Genomic DNA, 17,318 nt, shown 5'->3' on the forward strand with positions numbered 1-17,318 from the left:
GGGGAAGTGATTTTATGGCCATTTTGCAATAATTGTACACTCTTATTTCATCCTCTAGATCTTTTGTTTCAAGCAAGAATGTTCTTGAACTTCAAAGAATTAAATGCATTTATAAGGCAGTCACAAAAAGGGACTAGGGAAAGGAAAACAGTGGAGAGTGAGCAGTTTCTACTCGGTGTTAACAGTGGTGTGTGAGGAAGAAAAGAGGAAAGATTGCTGGCATAGGCCTTGGAGAGAGAATACCGAATACTGGCATCTAAAAGCCAATGTGACAAATAGCTGGTGAATTAATTGGAATCAGAGTCAGAATGAAGTGGAGAAACAGACGCTGTTACCTGGAGGATTCTGCTCCTTTGCTAACATTATTTTTTATTTAAATATGTTTTTACTGATTTTTAGAAATAGAGGAAGGGAGCGGGATGGAGAAATAGAAACATCGATGGGAGAGAAACATCATGGATCGGCTGCCTCCTGCACACCGCCTTCTAGGGATTGAGCCCCCAACGCGGACATATGCCCTGACTGGGAATTGAATCTTGATCTCTTGGTTCCTGGGTCGATGCTCAACCACTGGGCCACACCAACTGGCCTTTGCTGACATTATTGGTGATGAGTCCATCGGCAAGAGCTCTGGGTATGGGGTGTGGCCTGGGCTGGTGAGAAACAGAAGAATGAGGTTCCCTGCCTTCAGGGGGTTTAGAAGCTGCCTGGCAGACAGACTCAATGTACTTGACACAGTAACCTGGGTAAATTAGGACACTTCAGGGCACCCACCAAGTTCAGACTGCTTGGAGGAGCATTGGATCTGTGGGGTTTGTATGGTTAGTGCAGGTCTAAGGACATGAATCCTGAGTAGGATTGGGATATGAATTCTAGTTTTATTTGTTTGTCTCTGCATCTCTTTAGGCATAGGCCTAAGGTTAAGAGGGGACATTACATGATTCAGACTTAGGGATTAATAAAAGTAAGATTGTTTTGCGAAGCAAGAAACTAAACCAAGAGCCTAAGAAGAACCATTTAGAAGAAGGGGCTATAAGTGAGATGACTGAGATTATGGAAGGCTTTGAAAACTAGGCAAGGAAGTTCAGATTTGCTGAGGCAGAAAATGAGAAGCCTCCAAAGCTTCTGCGTGTCAGATGCCATCCCTGGGAGGTATTTTGGAAACGAGATGGGCAGCCATATGTAAGAAGGATAATGGTGGTGGTACCTGGAGGCAGAAAGTCATTCAAAGCCAGTTACTGTGGTGGCCACTTCAAGGAGGACTCTCAGTCACAGAGGGAACTCTCAGTAAATGGGGAAGAGCGTTAGAAAAAAGTTCACTGAACCCAGCCGGCATGGCTCAGTGGTTGAACATCGACCTATGAACCAGGAGGTCACGGTTCGATTCCCGGTCAGGGCACATGCCCAGGTTGTGGGCTAGATCCCTAGTTGGGTGTGCAGGAGGCAGCCGATCAGTGATTCTTTCTCATCATTTATGTTACTATCTATCTCTCCTCTTTTCCTCTCTGAAATCAATAAAAATCTATTTAAAAAATAAAATAAGCCCACTGAACAAACTTATTGACTAAATATAAGCACGGAAGGAGTCAAGGTTTCCGCTGAAGTCTGGAAGCTTGGAGACTGTTGAAACTTTGCAGCTATGTGGACAGGGGGAGTGGAAAGTGTGAGCTCGGGTAGGGAGGCCTGGCTTTGCCCCTTTCAAACATAATGCTTTAAATGACTAGTAGGCAGAGGAAGTAATGTGTTCATAAAGTTGTTGTTGTTGTTGTTTTAACCAACTAAAAGGTAGTCATTTTTCATCATGATTTTTAAGAGGCTTTTGTAATTTTAATAAAACAGTGTTCCTGGGCTCTGTTTTCTTCATAACATTTAGAGCTTATATTTATATGAGCCTGTTAATGTCATTTATGCTGAGTAAGGGTAGAGGAAAGTTTTTATGGAATGTGGAACAACGGAAGTTCAGGACATTTTTTGTATGTTTCTAAATGAAAAAAGATTGATTAAACTGAAAATCTCTAGGAAGTTCCATTGTATTTTCATAATGTGACTCTCAGAGTTGCCTGGCACATAGCAAGGATTCAATAAATACCCACTGAGTATATGAATGAAAACAAACCCAGAACTCGGTCATGAGCTGAACTGTTGACAGGTGAAGGGAAGGGGTCACGGTGGGGGAAGATTAGTTGGAGGTCAGTTAGGGGAGGTGCATTTGTTCCTGTTTTCAGGACAAGATAGGATTGCCTCTGTACATTTGGGAAAAGGAAGGAAAACAAAGTACCCCAACATCTGTCCATAAAAACCCAGCAACCCTTTCGATGGCACAGGAGAGGAGGCGGGGTGCAGAAACGGAACAAATGGAATTGATTGGCCTCGCCCAGTTCCGTTCTAACTTTGTGAATAGAGAGATGCTTCTCAACAATTCACAGACACAGCTCTGCACATTTCCAAGCTACTCCTGCAAATTAGAGGTCAGTTTTCTTCACTGTGGAAACAGAGTTCCAGATATTTGGGGCAACACATTGGCTGTTGCCTCATGAGAACAGATGTGAGGACCAGGGTAATAAGATATACAGTGTATGGGACAGGTGATAAAAATTAGCCATATAAAAGAAATAACTTATTGTGATAATAGGTCTTCTATTGGATAAAACATATATGTCTCTTCTTTAATCTACAGCCTCCATAATGTCAATGTAAAAAAATCCTCAAAAATAGAATTCTACATTTAGCTCAAATGATCACATCAGAGATCTATTTTTTGTTTGGTTTGTTTTTTTGGGCTTTATTTTTTAACTTGAGATGTTTTTACTTATAATTTGTAGAAGTGAGATAAAAAGAGAAATAAATTACTTTTTTAATTCATTTTCTTTACCGTTAGATTCCTTACCACTATATTTCCCTCTCAGCCCCTCCAACATACTTTTTGTTTTCTTCAGGTGATCGTATTTCTGGCTTTTTGTTTATTGTGAGCCTTTTTGTATTTGAATTCTGGTTATCATTTGTGAATTGTTCCCACTAAAGTTCAGTTTTCCTACTATCTGCTATTATCATGTATTTTAGAATAGCAATATATTTAATGTTTTGCAGACTTATATGTTGCTTGCTTTAATCATAAGATGTTTATGGCAACAGGATTTCAGATTCTACATCACCTTTTATATTAATGATGATCATGTATTACTTCATCTAGAGTCTGACAACCAATGGCCCAAATCACCACACATTTTTGAGATCTTTTCATCATCCTGTACCAAAATCTTAAGATGCATGTGCTGTGTGCATTGTATATAAGTTTTTGGTCAAATTTAGAAATATTACTAAAAATACCATGTGATAGGGGTGCCATAAAACTTAATTGAAGAGTTTAATAGGGAATGGTTTATGTTCTGCAAGATTTCTAATTTTTGTTGATATAATTAAATGCTTATATGACCTCCATAATATCCACAGTGAAAAAGCAGTGGTTTTGGCTCATAGCTACATAGAATGGCTAGTCAAGTCATTACTCAGCCAGAATGATTTCTGTCTCTGTGTATCTTAGAGAAGACAGCAATGGTTTTATGTACTAAAACCAAGGGGGTCCTGCTCTCTGACCCTCTTTCCCAGTCCCCGTTTTACATCATTCTCCCTCTTTTTAGTCCCTCTTTACTCTCCTCGGTCCTTCCTACTCCTCGAATTCTTCTCTCCCATTCTTGTCATGACTGATAATCTCCAACTTTTGTGAGGTTGGTCAGTCATAGACCGACTTCCATTGACTTCTGTGGTAATTTGACTTCTATTCCCATTTCCACCACTCTTCAGAAACCCACACCCATGTCTCTCCTCTGCCATCGGTCACTGCCTCACTCTCTTCTACATCATTAATTGCTTCTTCACCACCAGCTCATTCCTGTCGTCATACCTATGTTCTCTACATCACCCCACTTATAATACCCTCCCATGACGCTACCTACATCCACTCCACACGCTGCCTTGTTTCTCTGATTCTTTTTACAGCAAAATTCCCCAAAGAATTGTCTGCACTTGCCATCTCTCCTTCATTTTCATTCTCTTTTCTCCACATTCAAGGGGTATTTGCCATCACCACACCACAAAGGACTTGGAGGACCTGTTCTTTGGCAAATCTAATGACCAGTTCCTAGTCCTCATCTGACTGGACCAATCAGCAACCTTCAACATGTTGATTCTCCCTTGTTCTTAAAACATCTCTTTCACTAACCCTCCCTCCCTCCCTCTCTTCTTTCCTTCCTTCTCTCTCTCTCTCTCTCTCTCTCTCTCTCTCTCTCTCTCTCTCTCTCTCTACCTACCCCATATGAGCCTACTTGACATCTTTACTTGGACATGTGTTCTAAGCTACAGATTCCAAGCCTTTTCCTCCCCGCTTGTTCCACCTACGTTTGTCCTCATCTGAGTAAAAGCCATCTCCATTTTTTCTGACTTCTAGGGCACAAAACTATTGGAATTATTTCTGATTCTGTTTGTTCTCTCACTTTCATTGTTAAGTCCTATCTACTCCTCTTTTAAATATACACCAGTTCCTCTGCTGCCCCTTTGATCCAAGCCACCATCATCTCTCACAGTATTACCAGGGCCTTTTTTTACTTGACTTCTCTGTGTAATTTTTACATTTGTGCCTCCAACTTCGGGAGACATTACTTTCCTTTGCCCAGTGTTTTACCAGTCCCTCTAGGCTTCTCTGCCTCCCTCTTTGTTCTCTGCCATTATCTTTTATCATCTTTCAGTAATCCTTAGCGCCACTTACCTCTGAGTTGTCCTTCCTCGGATTTTGTCCTCAGCCCTCGTCTTCCACACGCCTTGTGCTCTTCCTGAGAACTATCACTTACCCACAAGTATTAATTATTAGCTTCCAAGTATTTTCAACTCAGACTTCTCTTCCAAGATCTAGTACCATAAATTTAAATGTTTACTGAACAGCTGTGCTCTAATTCACGTCCAAAATTGAGCTCATCATCTTCTCTCTCACCCCAACCTTGGACTTTTTTAACATTCTCTTTTCTCTCCAGTGGAATCACTGTTCTCCCTTTATCCAGGATTTCTCCTGGACAGTAATAGATTGAAGTACAATGAATGTTCCGTGTCCTCTTCTTTCTTTTTGATAACAAAACTCCTCCTCTATTCCAACCTCTGCACAGCATCCCAAAGATGCTAATTTGATTATAGCACCCTCTGCTTAAAATTCTACTTTGCCAGAATCAAGGGATCCTTTTCCAATTCTTGCATTCAGGCAAAGGAGAAAAAAAAAATTGGCTATGTCTCAGAAACCATTTTTTTCCCCTGCTGCTAATACAGTCCAAAGAAAGCAATGTGCCAAATCTCATCAATCTATTTGCTCATTAATGAGTGATTTATTAAATAAACATTTCATGGGTATGCATAAGTATTGTCTTGAAAATTCATAACAGGTTCCAACAGTACATTTTTCATTCTTGGCTCTAACCTAGCCTTCCTAATCTTCCTTTTCTGGGGCTAAGCATACTTTCACTAACTTTCCCTCTTCAGGTTTATTTCACTTATGTTTGTATCCATCACTGCCTAGGTCAATTCTCATAAGTGTAATTTGGGGCATATGACTATATAAATTTGACCTTTCCTAAAGTGGTGAAAGGCAGAAAACTCCAAACAGTGAAAAATCCAAGGATTATTTACGTAGAATTTAGGAAACTTTTCTGCGTCTTAGGTTAATGGTAAATTTATTTCAACAATTATAGTGTTGATAAAAAGAATCGATCTAGTCATCCGAGGATTTTCTTTTATGGCCATATATAATTCACAAAATAAATAAGCCTGCACACGGGAAGCAATAATTTCCCCCGCATATATAGAACTGTATAGAATAGTTTATTATAAGCAGTACTGGTACAGTTCGTGTCAGCATATTTAAGACATTAAATATTTAGAAAATGTCGTGCAAAGATTGTATTTCCTGGCTGTGCGTGGTCACTAGGAGGTGGTGATAACACTCACCGTTCATCCTTACAACCACCTGGTGTGGCAAACAGAAGACATAATTTTGTCCTCACTTTGCAGATGAGAAGACTGGCTCCAAGTTGTTAACAGATATTTAAATTTACACGCACTGAAGCCAGAGTTTTAATTCCTATGGCATACATTCCCCATTTACCTGGCCTTTGTGAAGCTCTAAAACATTGTCTGTGTGGTTCGCCGTGAATTGCTTTGTAGGAAAAAAGTGTTTTGTGCTTTGATGGTGTGTTCAGTAGGGCGTATGATTTAGGGGACTGCACGTAAGAAAGACTCTAGAAAATGACTCAAACCCAGTGTTCGTATATGAATGACTACTTTTTGAGTTTTGGAGACGGCCATGTTTGCAGTCCTGCACATTCTGAGATTACTTGTGACTTCTCCTTAAGTTTTCCTCTTAATAGAGGCTGATGATGGGGGTCTGGAATGGGGGAGGATCCCTCTCTTGCAAGAGAAATCTAGGGTCAACTTGTCTATCACTGCCAGTCCTCAGAGTTCATCTTCTTCACTATGACTTTTGTAAAGGGTCAAATCAGAGTGGACTGAACAGTCTCTAGAGCTTGGTTCACGTACCACTTGTATTGCAGCCTCTGTAAGATTTGCTTAGGGATTTAAGAAAATCAACTTTCAAATTGCTCAGGAAACCAGTGTTTAGTCTTTTTAACATTTGCTATTTCCAAAATATCTACACAAATAATAGTGATATTTCAAAGGCTTAAAACACAAACTCCACTGATGGACAGGGCACACATCACAGATAAATATAATCTAAAAAGCCAGAGCACCAAGCTTCTCTTTGACTAACTTGTATTCAGCAGGACAAAGCCACGAAAGAATCACATGAGTACAATTACTACTTATTCAGTACTAGACACTATATATTCATTAACTTTATTGCACCCTGAAGTCTGGGTATTTTTGTTTCCATTTCGCCTATAGGATCCTGAGCTTCTGGGGGGCTAACTTGCTTTGTCAAATAGCTAGAAAGTGGTAGAGTTGGGATTTGAGCTCAAGGGTATTTGGTTCCTAAGTAAATTTGGTCCCCCTCACCCCCAGCACAAATATATGGCTGGGACTAATCAATATTCTCCTAATGAAATAGTTTCTTGGACAACGCAGGCTTTCTAAGGGCCAGATAAAGATAGCAGAAGTGGGCAATTTTTATGTCACTGAGGGCTCACCTTTTCTCTTTGATCAAAATTTCAAGCAAAGGGAATGAATCTCAAATAGTTAAAAAAAGTGACCATTATTTCAACACGGATTCTCTTGCTGTGGTTCTCCACAGCAGGAGAGAGCCAGGGTGTTTCATGGATAATGATTCCCAAGAAGGACGCCCAGGTAACTCACTGAATGTGACTGAAGCAAAATCGTGGGAATTGTGAAATCATTACAGATCACAGGACATGTTTTTAATGTTGTGAACCTGATTCAACTCTCTAACTGTTGCAGTAATTTAAAAACAAGGCTGTCTTAGGGGAGGTGCCTATCACTGCATTGGTCTTCCAGGGGAACTGTAAGAGCAGGTATAGAGACTTCCAAAAGCCAAGTAACGGGACGGAGACAAAGAAATGCAACTGCCCTGAGGGTCCATGATACCCTTGTAAGAGCCTTTGAAAAAGTTAAAGGAATAGCAGGAAGTTGCACTATTGGATGAACATGATTTTCTTTTTCATTAAAAAAAACCCACAAAACTTCAGGAGACATTGACCTAAATGAGGCTCTTCACAAAATGAGATGACTGTGGAGAAGAAGGTGGAGGTTCTCATGGATTACAAACTAGCCTGAGATGGAAAGGAAGGGGTTGAAATGAACAGCCAGTGCTGCCCTGGCCAGTATGCTCAGAGTTGAGCATCATCCCATGCACTGAAGGCTGCAGGTTCGATATGCACTGAAAGGCTGCAGGTTCGATATGCACTGAAAGGCTGCAGGTTCCATTTGCACTGAAAGGCTGCAGGTTCCATTTGCAGTTAGAGCACATGCCTGGGTTGCGGGCTCGATCCCCCATAGGGGCCATGCTCAATGTTTCACATCAGTGTTTCTCTCTCTCTTTCCCTCTCCCTTCCTCTCATGCTCTCTCACAATCAGTAACAAAATCTTACTAAAAAAACCACAACACTGCCAGTGTTCCACCTGAACAAAGGCCACTAGTGGGTCAGAGGGAGCTGGGTGTGGACAGAGGTGCTTCCTATGTTGATGAGCTGACTAGTGAAGCCAACACAACATGCTAAGGAATGAAAATTGTTTTCAACATTTTAAATATCACATTTATTGTGGTAATATTGGTTAATGATATTGTGTACATTTCAGGTGCACAACTTTATAATATCGCATATATGGACTCTGTGCTCACCACCTGAAGACTGGTCTCCTTCCGTCACCACAGATTTGAGCCCCTTTCCCCTCTTCATCCTCCCCTCACCTACTTTCCTCTCTGGTGACCACATGCTGTTGTCTGTGTCTATGAGTTTGCTTTTTTGTTTGTTCGTTTGTTGCTTTTTGTTTTATATCCCACATATGAATGAAATCATATGGTCCTTGTCTTTTTAAATACATATATTTTTTTTATTTCAGAGAAGGGAAAGGGAGAGAGAGGTAGAAACATCAATGATGAGAGAGAATCATTGATTGGCTGCCTCCTGCATATCCCCCTCTGGGGATCGTGCCCGCAACCCAGGCATGTGCTCTCACCAGGAATTGAACCGTGACCTCCTGGTTCATAGGTCAACACTCAGCCACTAAGCCACACCAGCTGGGAAGTCCTTGTCCTTTTCCATCTGACTATTTCACTCAGTATAATACTTTCAAGATCCATTCTGTAGAGAATATAAAGATTGTGATCCTGTAAGGAGTTAAGTTTCAATAACTGGGCAACTGGTTGATAGCTGTGAACATGATATTATTCCTAAGTTACGACAATAGAAGTTTGACCTTTCAATTTCAGAACTCTCAGAAATAAAACAGAACCTTACATGGAGAAGTGCATTAGGAATTAGTAAAAAAAAAAGTTCAGTAAGAGTACTTTAAAATATGAGACATTAAGGAGATGCATGAGTAATTTATTGAAACTAATTGATATCAGGCACTTATTAAATTCTTTTGAGGTCCCATTAAACTGAGGTCATAGATGATTCAACAGGCAGGAAGAAGTGATCAGACATGCCTGGCCTGGAGGCCCCAGGAGGGAACTCCTCCCTTACAATATGAAAATAACTTATGGGTGAAACTAGACAGGGCAGGGCAATGGAGCTCCACTTTTCCAGAAAATGAAGAATTACAAATCCAGCCTCATTCCGATAATTGATCCTGGAGCATCCAATGCGCTCCCGTCTCTTACTGCTAGGGGAGAAATAATTTAAGAGAAAGCACGGCAGGTCCACAAAGATGGTGTTGCTTGGTTACTCAAAACCATTCGGTAGCATGCTGAGTTGCTCTGCTTTTTAGAAGAGCACTCTTTGTATCCACGGAGGAAAAGGGTGGAGAAGACCACTTGAAATCATTTCTAATTGCAAACTTGCTTCCTCTGAAAACAGGCTTTGCTTTTGCAGTGCACAAGCTAGTTCCGAGTTCTTTATTCAGATGTAACTACCAAGATAGTAATACATGTTGAATCTGATATGTTCTTCTAAATATTGATGATGTGATGATGAATTTGCTTTGAGGAGTTTGAGCTGTTTTTTGTTGTGGTTTTTATTGTTTTGTTTGTTTTTAGGAGGTAGGGAAACCAAAGATTTTAGAATTCCTGGCCCAGGAGTCCTGGGGGCTGCCTGGAGGGAGTGTTGTTCAGAGGAGAGCACAGAGCTTTAGAGCCAGACAGACTCAGCCCAAACCCTACCTCTGCTGCTCTGAGCCTTTGGAAAAAATTACTTAAAATGTCTGACCTTTGATATCTCATCTCTTCCATAAAAGCAATGTTTTTTTAATAGATTTACTGCAAGGATTGAGTAACGGAATACAGGTTACATGCTTAGCACTTAACAGGTTTCCGACAAGTGTTCTCATATTATTTTGAAATTGAGAGAGCTGCAAATATCTTCTCTTTTGTATTCAGTCTGTGAAACATCACAGAGCTGTGTTGGAGGTGGGAGGGCCTTCAAGGGAGATGAGGCGGACCTAGAAGCCTTGTTGCAACTTGTAGACTTTGAGAATTTAGTCTTATTCTCCAATTAAAAAGTAAGAAATGGGTTTTTCTTTTTCTTCCTCCTCCTCCTTGTCCACTTCCTTTTTTTTTTTTTTTTTTTTTTTTAGTGGATGAAAGTGAATAGAACTAAGAATAATATTACTTGAGATACAGAAAATGTTGGGTTTTCTTCTTTTTATCACTTTAGGCCACTTGGCTTAATTTTTATCCTGTTGGCTATATATATTTTATTTTATGTGATAAAAATAGGGATACAACCCAGCCAGCGTGGCTCAGTGGTTGAGCTTCGACCTCTGAACCAGGAGGCCACAGTTTGATTCCAGGTCAGGGCACATGCCCAGATTGTGGGCTGGATCCCCAGTAGGGGGTGTGCAGGAGGCAGTTCATCATTGATTCTCTCTCATCATTGATGTTCCCAGTTCTCTCTCCCTCTCCCTTCCTCTCTGAAATCACTAAAAAATTAATAAAAATTAAAAAAATAAAATTAGTGATATGCCTTATTGTTTGATGCATTAACAAATCAGTGGTAAGGGTGAGACATGGGAGTTTTGTAGGCAAATCCCATCCTAGTACAATACTTGGCAGCTTAAACATTCACCCATTGTTTTAAAAATTATATTTTCTACTGAACTTGTGCCAGATGCTTCCCAAATTTTGCTGATAAGAATATAAAAAGCACATGGCTGTTGCAATCATCAAATGCAGATTAGATTACATTTATTCCACAAACACAACAAACAACTTTAAACATAGAATTCTGTTTATGTATCTAGACTGTTTAATAAAATTCCAGATCTTTTTCTGACCATCAGGATTGTAATGATTATCATTTAAAAAAAAATATTATTCCAACTATAGGCCCGGTGCATGAAATTTGTGCATGGGTAGGGTCCCTAAGCCTGGCCAGCTATCAGGGCCAATCGGGGCCTTCCGGCTGCCAGCCAGGGGCTTCCTTATGGCTGCCGGCCAGGACCTTCCTTCCCCAGCTGCCCAACGCTGGCTGGGGCCTTTCTTCATTCTGCGCCGCCCCCTGGTGGTCATCTCACATCATAGCGAAGCAATTGAACTCCTGGTCTCCCAGCGGAACTCCCGAGGGGCCACTTTGCATATTAGCCACACACACACACACACACACACACACACACACACACTCTCTCTCTCTCTCTCTCTCTCTCTCTCTCTCTCTCTCTCCCTCTCCCTCTCTCCCTCTCTCCCTCTCTCTCCCTCTCCCTCTCTCCCTCTCTCCCTCTCTCTCTCTCTCTCCTCTCTCTCCTCTCTCTCTTTCTCTCTCTCCTCTCTCTCTCTCTCTCTCTCTCTCTCTCTCTCTCTCTCTCTCTCGGCCCGGTGCATGAAATTTGTGCATGGGTAGGGTCCCTAGGCCTGGCTGGCAATCAGGGCCGATCTGTGGGGCAACTGGTGGGGCAATCAGGGCCCCTGCTCACACCTGCCTTGGCCTGCTGCCACCCACTCACAGTCCTGCCCCCCGCCTCTGCTGCTGATCGCTGTCTGTGAGGGCCACTGGCACTCACCTTGGTCTGGCACTGCCTGCTCACCTGCTCCCGCCACGGTCCCACTCTCGTGCGGCCCATCGGGGCCAGCAGTGCTTCCACTGCCACCCACTGTCAGCGCTGCATTGCTAATGCCCGCCATGTTCCGCACCACCCCCTGGTGGTCAGCACACATCTAGTTTCCGGTCGGTCAAACTCCTGCCCATGGGGACAATTTGCATATTAGCCTTGTATTATATAGGATTACCATGGGGAAAAAAGATTTGGGGGATAAGAGCTTGATTTTTGAACTAAGATTAGATGCCTGAAAGTTATCAGTTTATTAACCAGGATCAATAGTATTTGTATAAGGGAAGGGAAAGGTCAGAAGGAGAAATGAGATGGAGAGTTAGTGAGGGGATGTCACAGTGCAAGGAAATGAGAAAGAACTGTGAGAACGCCCATTCTCAACTAAAGGGAAGAGGACTCTCCAAAATTTAGGTTTTAAGCATTGTATTGGGAGTGGAACCCTTTGAGTTAGGCTAAGAGCATAGGTGGTTAGAATCAGGCCAAATGAGAAAAGTGAACATGAGGAATAATTGCAGAATTAAGAGAAAACCGACTTTTAGGATCTTAAATATATGGTTCAGTATGTTTTTGTGATTAAGAGAATGCTCCCTGAAATAAAGCTGCCTGGGTTCAAATCCTAGCTCCGCCAGTTGCTTGGGGTGTCCATCCGTCACACCTGGAACAGAGCAAGTCCTCTGGAAAGTGTTGTTGTTGAGGATGGTGATGATGATGATCCATACACTATTCCACAGGAAAACGTGGCCCATGCCGTGTTAATCAAAATAGAGTAATTTGGTACCATTTTCAAATTTGTGATCATTGCCAAATTGACAGAATAGAGTAGAATACTGGATAAACTATCTGTGGTACTATTTTTAATAGAATTAAACCAGAAAGGTTAGGTGCTAGAGAACACAAATTAGTAATCTAATTAAATCACCTGCGAAAGGGACAGACTGTGTTAACAGCAGTCAGATTTGTTATTACAGAGCAATTATGCGAGGGAAATATTGAAAGATGCTGTGTGTCATTGCCAGATTTTACACAATTCATTCTACACCGGCGGAGAAGTGTAAGTTAACCAGTTTGTTTGATAAGCTAAAAGCTCCTTTATTAAAATGTTTTCATTTATATAAAGGGAGCAACACTGTTGAGAATAAAAAAAAAAAAATTGCTGGCACACTGAACGACATTCATTTATGAACTCACTTCCCCCAGTCACTCTCACCGGGGCCGACTCCAGTGCCACGTGACCTAATTTGTGAGGTTAAAAACAGTTTCTGGTTTGGACATTTTGTGCATCTCCTTAAATCACTCTCAAATGAAATGATTTCCATGTGGTACCAAATGATTATTTGGTCACATTTCATATTCAAAGGATGTAAATCTTTTATGAAATATCAGAATGTTCGCAGGACTAGTGAACAGTTGCTTTGTTTTTTCTTTTTCCCTCTTGGTTTCTGGCTTTCACAAAGATAGGAAACTTTTCTAGGCTCCTAACTATCATGTTCTTCTGACAAGACACATCCCAAATTCCTCAGACTTTTGTACCAGGCCCCCCAGGGTTCATTCCTAGCGAGTCAGGCTCATACTCGGAGCCTGAGGACAGAGGGCTACCTCTACCTCTCTGGCCCAGCCTCCTGATGTGTAAGATAAGGGTTCATCAATGCCTCGTGATTTGATTGTGGGGAATGCGTGCCTGTTTTCATACGAATATATCACAGTAACCAGCAGAGATACACGCAGTCACTAAGTTGTCATTGCTTTATTTTAATTTTAATGTGTCTTTAAGGAGAGCAGTCATTTGGTCTAGCTCACTGAAGTACTACTCATATCTATTTGAACAAGTCTCTTTAATACATGATCGGGCTGTGTGTGTAAAACAGTAAGGGTTCCTTGACAAATTATTTATTTTTTGCTAGAAAAGAGGGGAAAATGGTTTTACAAATATATTCATATATGTGACAGGAATTAGTGTTTTTTTGGTAGTCATTTGTTTAAGGATATAGGGCATGGATTCGGATTTTGAATAAAAGTATCCTAAGACAGATGAATATCAAGATGAGAATTTCATAAAGTATCCCAGAGCCTGGGACTTTAAATTCAAAGCTCTTTCAATTGTATGCCAAAAACAGACATTAATTCCTGTCACATATGTGTAAGCTAATTGTTATGGGAGCATGAAGGAGGTGACACTTGCTTTGGGTTTTGAGGGAAGAATAAGAGTTTAACATGAGAAAACAAAAAGACATTAAAAAATACAAGGAACAACATTGCTCAAGGCATCAAGACACGAGGGAGAGGTTGTGAGGAAGAAGGTGGGCTTCTTTTTTTTAAAAAATATATTTTATTGCCTTTTTACAGAGAGGAAGAGAGAGGGATAGAAAGTTAGAAACATCGATGGGAGAGAAACATCAATCAGCTGCCTCCTGCACACCTCCTCCTGGGGATGTGCCCGCAACCAAGGTACATGCCCTTGACCGGAATCGAACCTGGGACCTTTCAGTCTGCAGGCCGACGCTTTATCCACTAAACCAAACCGGTTAGGGCGAAGGTGGGCTTCTTGAGTGACATATGGGATGGGCATCAGTACTGTGTTCTGTTTGGGAGTTATTGCTGGATTTATAAGCAAAGACTGAGGATAAATTCTTCCTTTCCAGACAAATGTAAGAGATAGTTACAACAAAACATAATGTTTTTTGTTGGTGATGGGAAGCTAAAGAGTATTTATACTGATTGTATTATTTTTAAGTAGATTACCACTAAAGGCCAAAGGTTTTATACATAGGAGGAAAAACAATTAGCAAATGCAGTAATAGTGCCTTGGTGTGCACTTCTATTTTCAAGGTTAATTATTTGTTTAATTAAAGCCTTCAGAATCAACCAGAGATGCCATTGCTAGATAAACACGACTGTCTTTGTCAGTGTAAGAATTTCATGACCACTTTTTAAAATTTGTCAATAAGATTTGGCTTTTTTCACTTGGGAGATCATATCGTGTTTGTATTATTTTCTCTTGCAATTGCTGATGATAGCTGTATTTTACAAATGAGGGGATTGAGTAGTATACAAAGGTCCCATATCTAGAAAGTGGTAGAGCCAGGATTTGTGCTCATGCAATTCTGTATTCTTAAAAAAAATAGCTCTCCAGATATTATGAGAGATTAGATTGGAATTCAAGGCAGGGAGGTTGTTCTGGAAGCTACTGAAATTGCCAGGAATGAGAGGGTGACGGGGGACCAGAGAAACACATGAGACAGGGGTCATTGTCAGAGAGAACCAAGAGCGTGTGATGACTCAGTGGGGAGAAAGAAGGAGGTGCTGATGTTGATTTCTAAGGCCTCGTTGTTGTTTTCTAGATTTCCCTACAATAGGGAATGCAAAGGAAGCATGGAATTGGATGGAAAGCATGATTTGTGTTCGGGGTTGAGTTGAACAAACCAGGCCGTTGCTGGCCTTCTGCTGTGGAACGCACATAGAAGAGCAGAGTCTCTTACTGCGTTTATTGCTGACTTGGACACTTCAGATTTCCTTAAGTGGTTGTTTCCAGCTTTGGTCTCACAGCAGTTACCATACATTGAGGGTTTTTTGTTGTTACTGTTGTTGTTTTTTGCTGTTTGGACGGAGAAGTAAAAGCATGCTCATAATTTATGTCATGTGCCATGGCCACTGTAATGTAGGCTTGGCCAGAGACCCAAGAGGTAAAAATCACAGTGAGCCTTTCCTGCTTCTATATTTGAACTACATTGTGGTGTTCGCTGTGCACTGCCCATCATCGAAAATTCGATCTCAGGGCACCCCTGTCTGACTCATCTTGCTAACCACTGCTCACTAGGATGTAAGATGTTCCTAAGACTCCCCTGAGCCCCACCACATACTTATCTCATTGAAAGCCAAATGGGTTCTCGGGATGTTGGCTGTGACTGCAGAGCTGACCACCTTTCACTCCGATGTTCTCTGCAGAATCTGCCTCTTTGGGAGCCAGGACCTGTGAGGATGACCTGTCGGAGCAGCAGCTGAGAGTGACCTCAGGTAATTGGTCTGTTCCTTCTCAAAATCATGTCTGTCTGTCCTACAGTTGTTATTCTCATCATTTATGTAATGCATGGATCTCTGGAGCTGCTCCAATTAGATTTGATCAGATCCCTTATAGAAACAAGTTAATAGCAAAAGCAAATATATCTGTATATTTGGATGCCTATGTAAAGTGACTTTTTAAAGATTGAGTAACATCTGCTGGATAATTTCTCACATCTGCATATGTACACTACGAAGTTTCACCAAAGTGGTCAGTTTTATACAAAGGATAAGCCAGATATTATTTTTACACAATTAAAAAAACCTGGTTGGGGGAGTTATTTTTGGCAGTCAATGGGCTGATTGGATTTTGTGTAGCCATGTCAACACATTTACTATTCCCTGTGCTTTGTGTGTATATGTGTATGTTAAAAAATGGCAGCCAGGCCTTGTTATCCGCATTATATTCAGATAATTTAAGAGGAAACGCACCCATGTTGCTACAACACACCTCATTTATTTCTGCTATATAAACATGATCCCAGTTCCCAGATTTATACAATTGAAATAATAATGTGTTATATAGAACAAAAAAAGATTATAAAAAGTCCTTCGCATTCATAATGGGGTATTGAAATACTTTAAAAAAACACACACACACACAAAAACGAACAGTTTTGCAAGTGAAAACATTCCTGCAATATAAAGTCAGGATTTCCGTCAAAAATTATTCAGTTTACCTTCACCTATGCATCTCTCATAAAAATCTTTTTTTTTGTACATCTGTTCTTTTTCCCCCTAGAAAACTAGAGAGCATACTTAAGATAAAATAGCACAAGCCCAATTTGCCTTCCTCACCTCAAATCACTGAAAAGATTTCATGAATGACCTGATTGGAAATAATAGGGCAAAATCAAGACTATGACCAAAATTGTTAAACTAAAAAGATAGCACTCCCTGTCAACATATTTATTTATTGTCTTTGTTTACAAAATCTCCATCTTTGCTCAGTCTCTCAGAGAAACTTTAGATGTTCCCATGCCTTCTGCATATTCCCATGGTGATGTTCTGCAGGGAAGTCAAATATAACAAATTCCAAATTGAACTTCTCTTTTCTGCAAAACCATTTCTTCTCCTCTTTTTCTTCCTTTCAACTGATGACATCATGCCATAGACCTAGTTACCCCGGGTAAGAAAACTAGGAGTCATCAACTTTGCTCAAAATATTAGTGCCAGTGACTGCTGGGCATAAATCTTGAATAAGATTTTTGAACAATATGGCTATACAAATAGGTAAGTAATTTGAAGATTGGAGTAAGTGAGATCAAGGCAGTAAGAGAGGTACAGTGCTGGAGCAAGGGTGTCAGGTGTGGTCCCCAGGAGGAGGGTGTGATAACATCTGCTGAGCAGACACCTTCATGGCCACTGGATTTCACAGCTTGGAAGTTGTTGGTGGCTTTGAGAGGAACAATTGGTGTGAAGTCAGACTGGAGGGTTGGATAATTAATTTACTTTTAGTAGAAAGAGAAAACGCAAGGACACCCAAACCAATCCAAACAAATACTCCATTTCAAGTTTTATTGAAGGGGAATAGAAGAGTGATATAG

General features: G+C 40.8%; 1 protein-coding gene across 1 annotated transcript in view; it reads left to right on the forward strand.

Annotated features, from left to right (window-relative positions):
* The window catches only part of ZFHX4 (zinc finger homeobox 4), a 190,943-nt gene that overhangs the window by 141,157 nt on the left and 32,468 nt on the right, over positions 1 to 17,318 (forward strand). Inside the window, 1 exon segment of the mRNA XM_080646986.1 lies at positions 15,658 to 15,726. Coding sequence (XP_080503112.1) covers positions 15,658 to 15,726 — 69 coding nt within the window.

The sequence above is a fragment of the Plecotus auritus genome (assembly GCF_963455305.1).
Source record: "Plecotus auritus genome assembly, chromosome: 11".
In the NCBI taxonomy this organism is placed as follows: domain Eukaryota; kingdom Metazoa; phylum Chordata; class Mammalia; order Chiroptera; family Vespertilionidae; genus Plecotus; species Plecotus auritus.